This window comes from Salvia hispanica, chromosome 6, assembly GCF_029641045.1.
Source record: "Salvia hispanica isolate PSC_SH4W2 chromosome 6, Shi_PSC_v1, whole genome shotgun sequence".
NCBI classification, from domain to species: Eukaryota; Viridiplantae; Streptophyta; class Magnoliopsida; order Lamiales; family Lamiaceae; genus Salvia; species Salvia hispanica.
In genome coordinates this window covers 25,290,541-25,303,222 of record NC_142697.1, presented here as the reverse complement: position 1 = coordinate 25,303,222, position 12,682 = coordinate 25,290,541, and the positions used below count along the sequence as shown (strand labels likewise).

Sequence of the window (12,682 nt, the reverse complement as noted above, 5' to 3'; positions counted from 1 at the left end):
CTGCGTTGTGTTGAGTTTATGGGACAATATATTAGAAAAAGTAGAATTTAATGTTTATAATTTGTGTGAAAACGTGGAAGACTCATGGTCAAACGCGGACCGGATCTAGCTAGCCAGAGAGAGAGTGTCAACGGCAAGGTGGAGTAGGGTAGTGCTAAAGGATGGATGCACCACATCCGTAGAGAGACGGGGTGTGTATAAAGATGACAACTATACCAAGGTGCGGACACTGAAGGAGCTTGAGAATGAGATTCGCGCATAAAAGTCTTTGTGTATTCAAATTGGTGAAAATTGATTTTTTTTTAATCAAACTTTGCTGCCAAAGGAGATTTGCACTAGATTAGAAACATGATTATTTAAAAGCCATACCAATAAAATATGATATCTATATATGCCAGCAATCTTGCAACTTATTTGTTGTGTGTGGATGCCAGCCCATACACAATTCCAAATATAGGACACCAATGCTATGTTTTCTGCTAATCTAACCAACAACAACTTCCCTTTAAACCGCACAACATTTTTGTTTCTTCTTATAAAGTGATCGCACCTCATTCTACTATTGCTTATTTTGTTTTGTAACACATAACACTATCAGTCTATCACAAATATATATATGAACATGGGATCCTTTTAGATTCAGATTTTTTAGCTTAATTGAAAATTGAGATACATTTTCAGCCACTCATCCATAATATTTTCGAAATGTCAATTGCAAGTAGATTATGTCAACTCAAGGGTATTATCATCAATAATCTGCACATCAAATGTCAATTGTTTGCACATCAAATGTCAACAACTTATAGTTGACATGAATTGTATATGTAGTTGACATTATATGTGTGTAGTTCACATGAATTGTATATGTAGTTGATAAAAAAATTTAAAGAATTTTTTTTAAAAAAAGTATTTATTGAATAAAATATACCATGAAATTACCATTCTTCCCTTTCACGATTAATTAATCTAAAAATATTTTTCATGTGGCAAATTTTGTACCACTCATTTAATAAAAAGGAGTGGTTGATAATTCATACCCCATCAAAATGTATAATTCAATAATGCATTAAAAAATTTCACCGTAACGCTATTTCATTTTTTTTTCTCGAGGAATAACTTATCACATTACTACATATATATTTAAATTGGTGATAAAGGGGATGGTTGTACTCCATTAATTATCAAGAATATTTCTAATAAAGCAAAAATGCTGGTTCTATGATTATTATATTGAAGTCATATCTCGAATAGAAAATAAAAATAGCAAAATAAATTAAAGGGGCCGAATTTTCAACCTTTTTAATGCATTAGGACTTATGAATGACATAATAAGATATAACACAAAATCTTGTTAGAATATTCTCAATCTTCTCATTTACTTTTTCAGATGTTTTTCTTGAAATAAGGATACAACCTCAAAATTATTGAATTAAATCTCTTATGTCGCGTAATTAAGCAAAAGATATTAGAACAAAAAAGGATATAATTGTATAAGTTTCTATAATGGAGGAATATGATCAATGTTTCACGCCTTTATTGTCCACTTCATAGCATTATCAATTTAGAATAATAAAATGTAAATGGTAGGGAATGAAATATGGAGGAATCCTAAGCTTAAAAGGGTTAAAAACTATTGAAAAGTTGCAAATTATGTAATGGGAATAAGTTCTTATTTTCTTTAAATAATTTGCAGGTGGGGCGACCCTCCCTTTCATTTAGATGCCCATTTTTTCTCGAACAAGCCAAATATTTTATTTTAAGTACAATAATATACCAATATTGATTCCATTTTTCTTGTCTCTTCGATCTCTATAGAGTTGGGAAGTGAAAAAACGATGGATGAATTTTTTTCATTAGTGGCATAACAAGTATATATTCTGGCATGTTAGTTTAGTACAAGTAACTTTATTATTTTCATGGTGGAATAATAATTTTTTCACAAGAGAAATTGGTTGATATATTGAAGGGAAAGTGAAGAGTATTTCGGATGAAGGTTTTTATTTATTTATTTATTGTATATATTGATAAACAAAAAAAATGGGTTGGTGCAAACAGATGTTTGTGTTACTAGCTTCCATTCAAACCAAACCAAAATTAATGGAAAGAGGCAATAATTTAATACTCATTTGGGTTCCACTCAATAAGATCAAATCTTCCATGATGATTATTTTCATGTGCCCCCACACCAATTCTTTGACTAGTATTTTTGCTCTAATCCCTCTTTTTGGGGAGTCATGAGAGAGAAAGAGAGAGAATTTATTTCTTATGTATATTCCCCTCCATCTAATTTTTTTTCCTCCAATATACTATAAAAGTCACGTATATTAATAGTGGGAATTAGAACTTACTACGTTTTAGGTAGCACATTGTCATTATTTGACGGTTTTAATGTTTGAATCTGAGGTAAATAATTACAAACTTAAATGAGGTATATATCTTTTTGATATAAGTACCATAGGGAGTAGTAAATTTTAGTTATGTGTAACATTTTTTTATAAATTTATAGAAAATATAAGACAATCAAATAATGTGTAAATCAAGTCATCATGTCCATCTTGCACGTGTTATAAAGTACAACTATTTACATATATATAAGTACTCATCCATTCTCTTTAGGTCGAATTGAAGCTGATTTTTCAAATAATAATTTGAAAGTATTGAATATTAATTCAATAAGCCGATTATACGGGAAGGACGATTAACTCGAGCCCATATCTGCTAATTCGAAATAATCGAGCAATAATATTTGAAATGTTCTAAATCTGAATCGCAATAACTAAAATGGGATGTCTTCTAGGCACATCATTCATTTCCTTTTCTGTTTAAGGTATGGCATTTATCTTTATTCATAATGAGTGATTGAGTAGCATTTAATTTAGAGGTATAATAATTTAAACATCAAATTTGACCAAATTTTGATAAGTAAGTAATATTTAAAAATAGAATATCATATTATGATCAACGTTTATAATTTAAGTGACTATTATCAACTTAATTTATACTCATACAAAAAAGCCTTTTCTAGAAGGGTCATGCGAAAGTAAATAGTGCGCATTTCAGGGGTGTGATCAATGCAGTGTATTAAAAATGTCGATAACATTAAAATGCCAACACATAATTTTATTGAACTTCAATATAACGTGTTGACATTTTTAATACACTATATTAATGAGTTAGCAGAGTTAACAACTTAAATAGTTAGCAATAATATAATGTACGCCGTGTATTCCATATCTATATTCATAAGAAATATACGTACTAATTTTTTCTTTGCATACATATATGTAAGGAAAATCACTAAACTTAGACAAAAACACAATACTTTTTTACCAATTATGCAATGATACAGTTGGACCAACTTCTTTGTCTGTCCATTGACCAAAGTAATAATTAAGTTTCGTTGTTATGATTAAGCTTTTAGGAATCAACTAAAAAAGGAATCACGAAGCAAAAGCAAAATTCTTGGATGAATGGGAATCCACTCCACTGCAAAAGAAGAAGAAAATAATTTACAGTACATAATTGAAGAGAGAAACATATAATATAGTTGCACACTTGCACTTGATGGATAAAGATCACACGAGCAACCCATTATATTCTCCATAAAATGAAAACTAAAATAAAAAAATAGTAGTACTACTATATATTTATCCCCATTTTTTGTTAATCTCCTAATATTATTGAATAACACACCATTAGTTTTGGTGGTATCACTGATTAATTTTCAAATACTATTGAACAACGGCCACTGATTCATTTGGTTTATTTAATTCCTCATAACGCAGGAAAACTATATTATTGGCACATAATAAATTAATAAAATTATGGAGGTGACTCAATTTTATTACTCACGGGTTTGTGCTTAGCAAAGTTTATTCCAGCATATGTTGCCACTAATAACGAAGTAAGAAAATAGTTGTAGTAATATCTGTATAAACAAAAATATGTTACAATTCATTTAAAAGTAATGGTAGCAACATTATTAAACTTATTTATATTCGTGTTTGATTAGTAGTAATAATTAGTTTATTTATTTTGAAATTGAAAAAAGAATTTAATTTATAAAGCGACAAACAGTGGGAATGTTGGATTCAGACATTTGAGAAAACAGTAACGCAATGAAATATCCAAATCCCAATACGCATGTTGTCTTTCTTACACTCAATCCAAAGACAATCCACAGCATGATTATACCAATCTTTCTAAACTTGTACTAGTACATTTTTCAGTTTGAATTATATACTAGTAGTACATTTTATTTGTCTTGAATTAAGTCCAAGAACAAAATGTAGATGTGCATCTTTTAACACAAATATACTATTACTATTTTCTTCCCCTACATGAATTTAGAAGACACAGAATTTCATCCACACGCGTAAAATGACATCATCAATATGAAATACGCTATTAATATCGATCATTGTACTATAATATAACAAGTTCGAATAATATTCGAAAAACATTAGGGGGGCAAAAGTGTGATAAGATTCTCAAAATTTAACATCACAGTGGTGTGAACAAGGAGCCCATCACCTTTGTTTTTTACAGTTCAAATTCTTTGATGTTGGCTTTAAACAGCACTATGATTGGAGGATTCCTGCTTTATCTAATTTTATTTAAAAAACAATAAATGTGGCTATCTATATATTCTTTTCTTGCAACTTTGATGGACAAGTGGTGGGTCACCCTTTTTGTTACAAAACCTCAGCTTTTCTTTTTCTTGGAAAATCTGACAATCTGTGAAACAAGTGCTGCTGCATTAGTATTAGTAGTAACTAGTATGGCAAGCTTCAAAGCTAGTACTATTCTCATGTGATGCATCTGATACATGTTTACCACCACCAAGTTTCTAGTTTTTGGCATTTTTTTTGGATGATTTCTTCAAACTAACAAGAAACTGAAAATTCCCTTCACAAAATTACTATTTTCCTTTGTTTCTATTCAGACAAAAACAGCCTCATATCCTTTTTTTTGCAATCTGAATTCCAAATTTCCTCAATGGAAAAAACTGTTTTCTTGTTTCTGGCTTTCTTCTGTTTCTGGTCTTCTTCCATTGCTATGCTCACACCAAATGGTGTCAACTTAGAAGGTCAGTTTATTTCTTTCTGATTATTTATACTCCTTATAGATACATGGCCATCCATTAAAGATCGAATTTTGTTTTTTGTTTAGTGGTGGCTTTGATGGATATAAAGAAGTCTCTGGTTGATCCTCATGGAGTTCTGAACTGGGATGAGAATGCTGCTGATCCATGTGCCTTTTCTATGGTTAGCTGTCTTCAAAATAGTGTTGTCTTACTGTAAGCTAAACAAAATCCCACTTATATATGAATAAAAATTGAAAACAATTTCACATTCTTGCATGACACATTATGCTAATTGATGCAGAGCAATACCCAGCCAAAGTTTGTCAGGGAAAATATCAAGAAGTATTGGGAACTTGACACACCTCACAAGTCTGTGAGTATCAAGATTAGATCATCATTAACCGACTCGTATCGATCTTTTTTAACATAATCTGTTGGTTTGTAGGCTGTTGCAGGGCAATAACATAACTGGGGAAATACCTCCTGAGTTGGGAGAGCTCCCTAAGCTTCAACAGCTTGATCTCTCAGATAATTTGCTCACAGGAGAGATACCTCCTTCTTTATCTCACCTAAGAAGCCTTGGATACATGTGAGCATCTGTTTATGTGGCATCAAACTCAAGTTTATTTTTCTTCATTTCATTAACTCTCTCTCTTGTGTGTTTGTGGTGGAAATAGGAGGTTGAGCAATAACAGTCTGACTGGAACTATTCCTCAGGAATTGGGAAACATGACACAGCTGAAATTTTTGTAAGCTTCTAATTCCATTATTTGCATACTGCAAGAATTGATTTTGATATGTTTTTCATGATTTCTCTACTATTTTAAGGGATTTGTCATTCAATAATTTGAGTGGGCCAGTGCCAAAACTTCTTGCAACAACATTCAAGTAAGTTGTTTTTTACTCATTTTATGGGATTCTAACATGATTACCATGTTCAAGTAAAGTTGATTTTCATGTTACTGTGTCTTTTCTTATTGCAGTGTTCTGGGAAATCCTATGATATGTGCAACTGGCAAGGAGCCAGACTGCAATGTCAGTGTACCAATGCCTCTCTCTTTCTCTCAGAGTAAGAATTCATAAACATTCAAATTTTTGTTACTGGTTTGTTGTAGTCATCCATTTTTATTTCTGATCTCTTACTTTTCATCCATTGAGGAAGTTCCTCAGCCATCATCATCGAGCTCGGATAGCCACAGAGTCGCGCTCGCCCTTGGCTCGAGCCTTGGCTGCATCTGCCTACTGGTTCTTGGATTTGGCTTCCTGCTGTGGTGGAGGCACAAGCACAACAAGCAGATATTCTTTGATTTTCATGGTAACTAACTGTCACCAAATACAATCACTTAAACTTGATGTATTTTGAGGCAAGTAACCTTTTTTTATAATTCCCTACTGAAAATTTCAGAACAACATGAAGAAGTGTGCCTAGGCAACCTAAAAAGGTTCCAATTTAGAGAGCTCCAATCTGCAACACACAACTTCAGCAGCAAACACTTGATAGGGAAAGGCGGTTTTGGCAACGTCTACAAGGGGTGCCTCCCCGATGGCTCAGTCGTGGCTGTGAAGAGGCTCAACGATGGCAACAACAGAGGCGGAGAGATCCAGTTCCAGACAGAGGTGGAGATGATCAGCCTAGCTGTCCACAGGCACCTCCTCCGCCTCTACGGGTTCTGTATCACCCCAACGGAGAGGCTCCTCGTCTATCCCTACATGTCCAATGGAAGCGTAGCTTCGCGCCTCAAAGGTAGAAGAATGATGCAAGATTTCCCTTTTCTTCATCAGACTTGACAGATATGCTATAAAATGCAGGGAAACCATCATTGGATTGGAGTACAAGAAAAAGGATAGCTTTGGGGGCAGCAAGGGGTTTGCTATACCTTCACGAGCAATGTGATCCGAAGATCATTCACAGAGACGTCAAGGCGGCTAACATACTACTTGATGACTACTTTGAGGCAGTGGTGGGTGATTTCGGGCTAGCAAAGCTTCTTGATCACCGCGATTCACACGTTACCACAGCTGTCCGTGGCACAGTCGGGCACATAGCACCGGAGTACTTGTCCACAGGCCAGTCCTCTGACAAAACAGATGTTTTCGGATTCGGGATTCTTCTGCTAGAACTCATCACTGGCCAGAGGGCACTTGAATTTGGCAAAGCAGCAAACCAGAAAGGAGCCATGCTTGATTGGGTGAGCAATTAACTAACCAACCAGCCAACCAACTAACTATAATTCCAATGTTGATTTCTAACAAGCATAATGGTTGGTATATAGGTGAAGAAGATCCATCAAGAAAAGAAGCTAGACATGCTAGTGGACAAGGATCTGAAGAGCAACTACGACCGGATTGAGCTGGAGGAGATGGTGCAGGTGGCCTTGCTGTGCACCCAATACCTCCCCTTGCATAGGCCGAAGATGTCGGAAGTGGTGAGGATGCTTGAAGGAGATGGGCTGGCAGAGAAATGGGAGGCGTCGCAGAGAGCAGAGACAACTAGGTGCAGGGCTAATGACTTCTCAGCTTCCCAGAGATACTCTGATCTTACCGATGATTCATCGATACTGGTTCAGGCAATGGAGCTCTCTGGACCTAGATGATGATGGATCCTATTCTACAATAACACCAAAATTTTGCAGGCCAAACAAAATCAATCAAGGAGAGTGGCTTTTCTTCGAGTTTTGGAGGTTGCAAGTTGTAAAAATAATGTTATAAGGAAGCCCAGTTTATCTATATGAGAGGGTCTGATATTTAATTTCCCTAATGTATATTCGACCCCTTTCTCAACTATATACTGTGTGAGTAGAGTTGGATCATATACTCTTCTGTTCCACTAAATTTGTCCACTGTTTTTATTTTATCATAAAACTTCCTTTTACTAAAATAAGGGCAAAATGGCTGCACTTTTAAATTGTTGAAAAAAGGCTAATCACAAAGAAAGAATAATTTAGATAAAATCTGAACTTTCAATTATTAGGTAAAAACCAAGATGAAGTTTAATATGCACAAGTTACATAGCAGAAATCACATTGGATCGTGAATGAAAACAACAGATGCTTGTGGAGAAGCGCGTCGAAAGCTCGCCAACTCAACTAACATAGACACACTTGCATCTGTCATGTTAGTAGGTCTAATAGTCATTTCTTCTAGACAGGGTGAATGTTCAAGCAAAAACTTGATAAACCCCATTTCAACGGGCATACCAGACACATCACTCAACTTCACGGTCTTCAACTCATGCAACGTGGCATCATCAAATGCGTTCTTATCCCAGAACTGCAAGTCCTCGGGCTCAACCTTTGTGCGAGAAGCTGTAGAAACCTACATTCATTTGTGAACATAAACAAGCTGCTAATAAATAGGTGGATCTAATTTATGCAAGTTGAGCAAACTTACTGAGACCTGTAGCGTCTTCAAAAGAGGAGAATTTACAATCAGTTGAAGCACAACCAATACTTCCTTAAGGTCTTCAAAGCTAACTTCATATAACTCGATATACTTCAAATGGTGATAAGTCATTAGTCTACGTCCATGGCCAATACCTACGCTCACAAACTGAAAGTAAAGGGATTCGTGAGTTTATAATTTTATATTGACTGCTACAAGTTTCTCAAAACTACAACTATTAACTACACAACATATCGGATGGAAAATCATCTAATGTGTTACTAGATTAACGAGATCATGAGACATAATACCTTGACAAAGTACACCTTCCCAACCAGCCTCTCGAGCTTGGCAGCACCACCAAGAAACTTGTCTAAATTGCAGCTAGAGCTTTGTTCCAAGTGCTCAACAATATGATCACTCATATATAGATTTATATTGGCAGCAACCAAAAGTGGGGTGTGTGCAAGACATAATTCCATAAATTCACCATCCACAGTCAAGTACTTGAGGTTTGGAGCATGGATAGTCAACTCTATGCTATCATAGGATGACAGCGTCAGAGTCTCAAGGAGGGGGCAGCCCGCAATGAGGCGATCATAATCATCTTGCGGGAACACAACCTGCTGAAAATCAATGTGTTTCAACCACATGAAGCCTTTGAAATCAGGCGGGGGGCACAACTCACAATGAACAAGCTCCAAGCGTGTCAGATGTTTGAAAGAGAAAAGGCTAGAGTGCGCCCTAAACCACTCGTCCTCTCCTAATTCAATGATCAACTCTTTGACCTCTCTCCTCGAGAGAAAGAGAAACCACTGATCAACTTCAGCCGAGCCGCGCATATAAGAAGACTGGACAGAAAACTTGTGAATCGGACCATCATGAAGAAGCAAAAACTTCTGTATAAAATGCACAATTTCCTCATACTCGGCCACACCTCTGTCATCAAACACGAGATTGGTTATCGAGGCCCATCTATACCTCCACCTTGTAGATAAGATGCTTGTTCTCACAACATCCTTGATTGGAAGCTTTGTGAGTATGGTTTCTATAATGCTATCCGGCAAATCACTAATCAAATCCCGCGCGGAATCCTTTTCCGCTTCAATCATAGTCAGATCGAAAGAAATCCTATTTGCAAATATCTACATCAGCATTAGTATGTGACCAAGACTCAAAACCATGACTTTTCAAGGTATAATTTGAGCACGATGATACAAAATCTTGCACAAAAACAAAGAATTCACATAACTCATTCAAAATCCCTATACCTACATCAGCACTGATACGAAATCAAGATTGAAAACCATGAAGGAATAGTTTGAGCATGATGATAAAAAAAATATTGCATAAAAACGCATAACTCACTGAAAATATCCCTATTTACATTAGAGTTAGTATATGATCAGTGATCACGATCCAAAATCTTGCAAGTAATGCCCAGAAACTAGATCTTTCTCAATCCCTTTACTAGCTTAAAGAAAAAAAAAATAACAAGACAAAATAGCCCCAAAATAATTGCAAGCATAAAGACTCCACTTCGAGAAACACGCAAGAGGAGATCATATTGATCCAATTTCTACAAAAATTCTCAACTTTCTCACCAACTACTCATCGCTGATAAATTACTCATGTCTCTAAGGAAATCCAATTTACACTCAACGAAATCGTACAAAGAAATGGAATCTTGACTATTGAGACAGCTCAAATAAGAAACCGTGGAAACGAAATGTACCTTGAGAAATCACTCACGAGTGATGAAATGATATTAGAATTGGGGCATTTGTAGCAATTGATGGAAGCTCGAAATTGTTTTGCCAGTGCAGGGCAGCAGCTACGTCGATTTGCGTGCGTTTAAGGAGGCAAGTTTTATCGTTTTTTTCCCAATATTTGTAACGATTATTTAGTCACAAATTAAATACCTCTACTTTTATTTAATTTTCATTTATATTTTGAAGTCTTAATTATGTAATATGGAGTGTCAAAAACAAAAATACTGATTTTGGCAACAAGGGAAAAAGTTGAGTTGAACATCATAATCAAAGCAAACATCAACTCTAAAAAGTTGAATATTTGATCATAATCAAAGCAACATAAACTCTTCGAGAAAAAGTTGAAATTTTGATTTAAACCGAAGTGGTATACTTATACAAGAAATGTTTGTGGTGAATACAAAAATAATGAAATTAGTAAAGGCATCAACTTCATTCTTGATTTCATTGTTGCAGGAAGGCTTCAAGTGTTGACAAATCTGCAGTTCCTCCTCACTTCTCCATTAGTATAAGTATCAGCATTGGTAATATTCCCCATTTTCACCATAGATTCGGCAAACTGTTCGAAGAAGGCAACTGCATTTTCAGCATATTTTTGGACAAGTTTCTTGGTCTCAACTGCTAGAACACTGGAGTAAAGTTCTTGATCCGAATTGATCAGCCCTTCTCCCCTCAGCAGCATCTGGTAGTAGGAGTTGTCGAACAGATTGGGCGTGACGTAGTCCATGGCTGATTCGTTCTGGTCCGATGATCCCTTGATAGGTGAGCACACTGATTTCAGTTTGCTCAGATAGCTCTTTGAGGCTGGATTTGTTCCTGCAGTTGTAGAGAAGTCTCCATAGATTCTGTCCCTGAAGTTCACGCAACGCGCCATGCCGATTGTATGAGCCCCTGCCACAACAACATGCCTAGTATTATCCATATTCCATCATAACTATAAATGAAATAAAAATCTGATGTGTTTCTTACCAGAAAGAGCAACCATGTCTGTGACTGAGAGGCCTTGATACATAAACTTTGAGATAATGGAGAGAAGGCCGTCGTCTGCGGTGGGAAGGTTAGCATCACTGAGAGCATAGCCTGCAGTTTTTGAGTCCTTCCTGCCAAGTGGAACAGGCCAGTAAGGTCCACCAACCTGCACCATCAAAATCAAGAAAAAGTTGAAATCTTGATGCTTAGTTTAGTGAAATGTGTTATTTGTATGTGCGTGTACCAAGATGACTGCATCCCTAGCAGCAATGGTGAGGATGTCAGCACAGGAGACTGTGGCAGGGCAGTCGGACTCGAGCCTGTTCTTGATCCTGTCAATGATTCTGAACCCCTTCAAGGCATGTATGTTGTTGGATGCCCTCTTCTCACCCTGAAGTGTGATTGTGTCATCCAGCAGCACTGATGCATCGCACCCCTGCATCAAGATGACCGAAAGAGTATCACAAAAACTCGCTGTTTTTTCATTACCAACGTTGTAGTGTAGGTGTCAAGAAGATGACCTGAACGAAGCAGTCGTGGAAATGCAATCGCAGGATCAAGGCTGCATTGCGCGGATCAGAGAGCACCGCGCATTCCATTTCTTTCCGGACTACTTCAAGCACGGAGGGGCACGTTGATTTGTAGTAATCTAAGGTTAGAGGCGGCTCACTTGCGTGCAAGGCTATTATACTAAGAGCCAAGATGACGATCAGTCGCAGAATGAGCCCTTTTGAGTGAAGAAAAGCAGCCATTTTCTTGCTAAATCTGATTTTGTTGAATGGTTTCAGAGAGACAGAGAGAATGTCAAGAAAGCCTTTTGAGCATGTGTTATATAAGTGAGATTTAGCACATAAATTCAAACAATGGCTGTGCTTTTTTGAGTAAAAAGTTGTGAAAGTGTTTAGTCAAGAGAGGATGTAACTACTATCAGTCTGGTTGGTGGGATCTCCCAAACCAAATAATAGGGTTGTAGTACCTTGTAATCAGCTGTACATAAAATTTGGGCAAGCAACCAAACCTAAGTGTTTGGCTTATTTTTCTTGTAATAAAATGATGGATGTTTTACCCCTTCAACTTTTCCACTGTCAAATAATAAAAAAAATCTGTGTTGCTATATGTTGTTGAGGATATCTAAAAATTTCCTAACCGCTTGATAACAAAAAAGGAGTTTGTTCGTTGGATGCATGATCTAAGGTGGACTAACAAAAGAGTTTGAATTTTGTTAATGATTAAATACAAAAAACACAAAAAATGGATTCTTGATGTAACCATATGCTATAAGAGAAGCTACTGGTTTCTTGTTCAAATTTGATACTTGTAAATCGTGCCAATTTGTCACACAGAAACTCAATTTCAATACGAAATGTTGAAATTAATTCAAGGACAAGAAAAATAGTTGTCTTGATTCTTACACAAAGACACCTATGTATAATTCTTGATTTCCAGCAGTTTCAGCAGAGAATTGATCAAGGAA

The 12,682-nt window shown here is 36.0% G+C and overlaps 3 protein-coding genes across 6 annotated transcripts; 1 reads left to right on the top strand and 2 right to left on the bottom strand.

Moving 5' to 3' along the window:
- Positions 1-4,683: 4,683 nt before the first annotated feature.
- NIK2 (NSP-interacting kinase 2) lies at positions 4,684-7,898 on the top strand. 2 transcript variants are annotated; one of them, XM_089060990.1, is made up of 11 exons: positions 4,684-5,089; positions 5,173-5,267; positions 5,388-5,455; positions 5,532-5,675; positions 5,764-5,835; positions 5,915-5,974; positions 6,070-6,155; positions 6,249-6,401; positions 6,492-6,830; positions 6,896-7,275; positions 7,360-7,898. In XM_089060990.1, the coding sequence occupies exons 1-11, from the start codon at positions 4,999-5,001 to the stop codon at positions 7,678-7,680; spliced, it is 1,809 nt and encodes a 602-aa protein (XP_088917116.1). In that variant the 5' UTR covers positions 4,684-4,998; the 3' UTR covers positions 7,681-7,898. The 2 variants fall into 2 exon arrangements, with proteins under 2 accessions (XP_088917116.1, XP_047962783.1); XM_048106826.2 differs by having other exon boundaries at positions 4,686-5,089; positions 5,173-5,299; positions 5,388-5,459.
- A 128-nt stretch (positions 7,899-8,026) lies between these two features.
- On the bottom strand, positions 8,027-10,341 carry LOC125207466 (F-box/FBD/LRR-repeat protein At1g13570-like). Of its 3 annotated transcripts, none has more exons than XM_048106827.2 (4): positions 10,203-10,341; positions 8,779-9,612; positions 8,477-8,635; positions 8,027-8,401 (listed from the first exon to the last, which is right to left on the bottom strand). In XM_048106827.2, exons 2-4 carry the CDS (start codon positions 9,577-9,579, stop codon positions 8,105-8,107), a joined length of 1,257 nt encoding a protein of 418 aa, XP_047962784.2. In that variant the 5' UTR covers positions 9,580-9,612; positions 10,203-10,341; the 3' UTR covers positions 8,027-8,104. The 3 variants fall into 3 exon arrangements, with proteins under 3 accessions (XP_047962784.2, XP_047962785.2, XP_088917117.1); XM_048106828.2 differs by having other exon boundaries at positions 8,779-9,598; XM_089060991.1 differs by having other exon boundaries at positions 8,483-8,635; positions 8,779-9,598.
- A 144-nt stretch (positions 10,342-10,485) lies between these two features.
- LOC125207467 (Peroxidase superfamily protein) lies at positions 10,486-12,237 on the bottom strand. Its single transcript, XM_048106831.2, has 4 exons — positions 11,730-12,237; positions 11,453-11,644; positions 11,209-11,374; positions 10,486-11,130 (listed from the first exon to the last, which is right to left on the bottom strand). The coding sequence occupies exons 1-4, from the start codon at positions 11,958-11,960 to the stop codon at positions 10,703-10,705; spliced, it is 1,017 nt and encodes a 338-aa protein (XP_047962788.1). The 5' UTR covers positions 11,961-12,237; the 3' UTR covers positions 10,486-10,702.
- Positions 12,238-12,682: the final 445 nt, after the last annotated feature.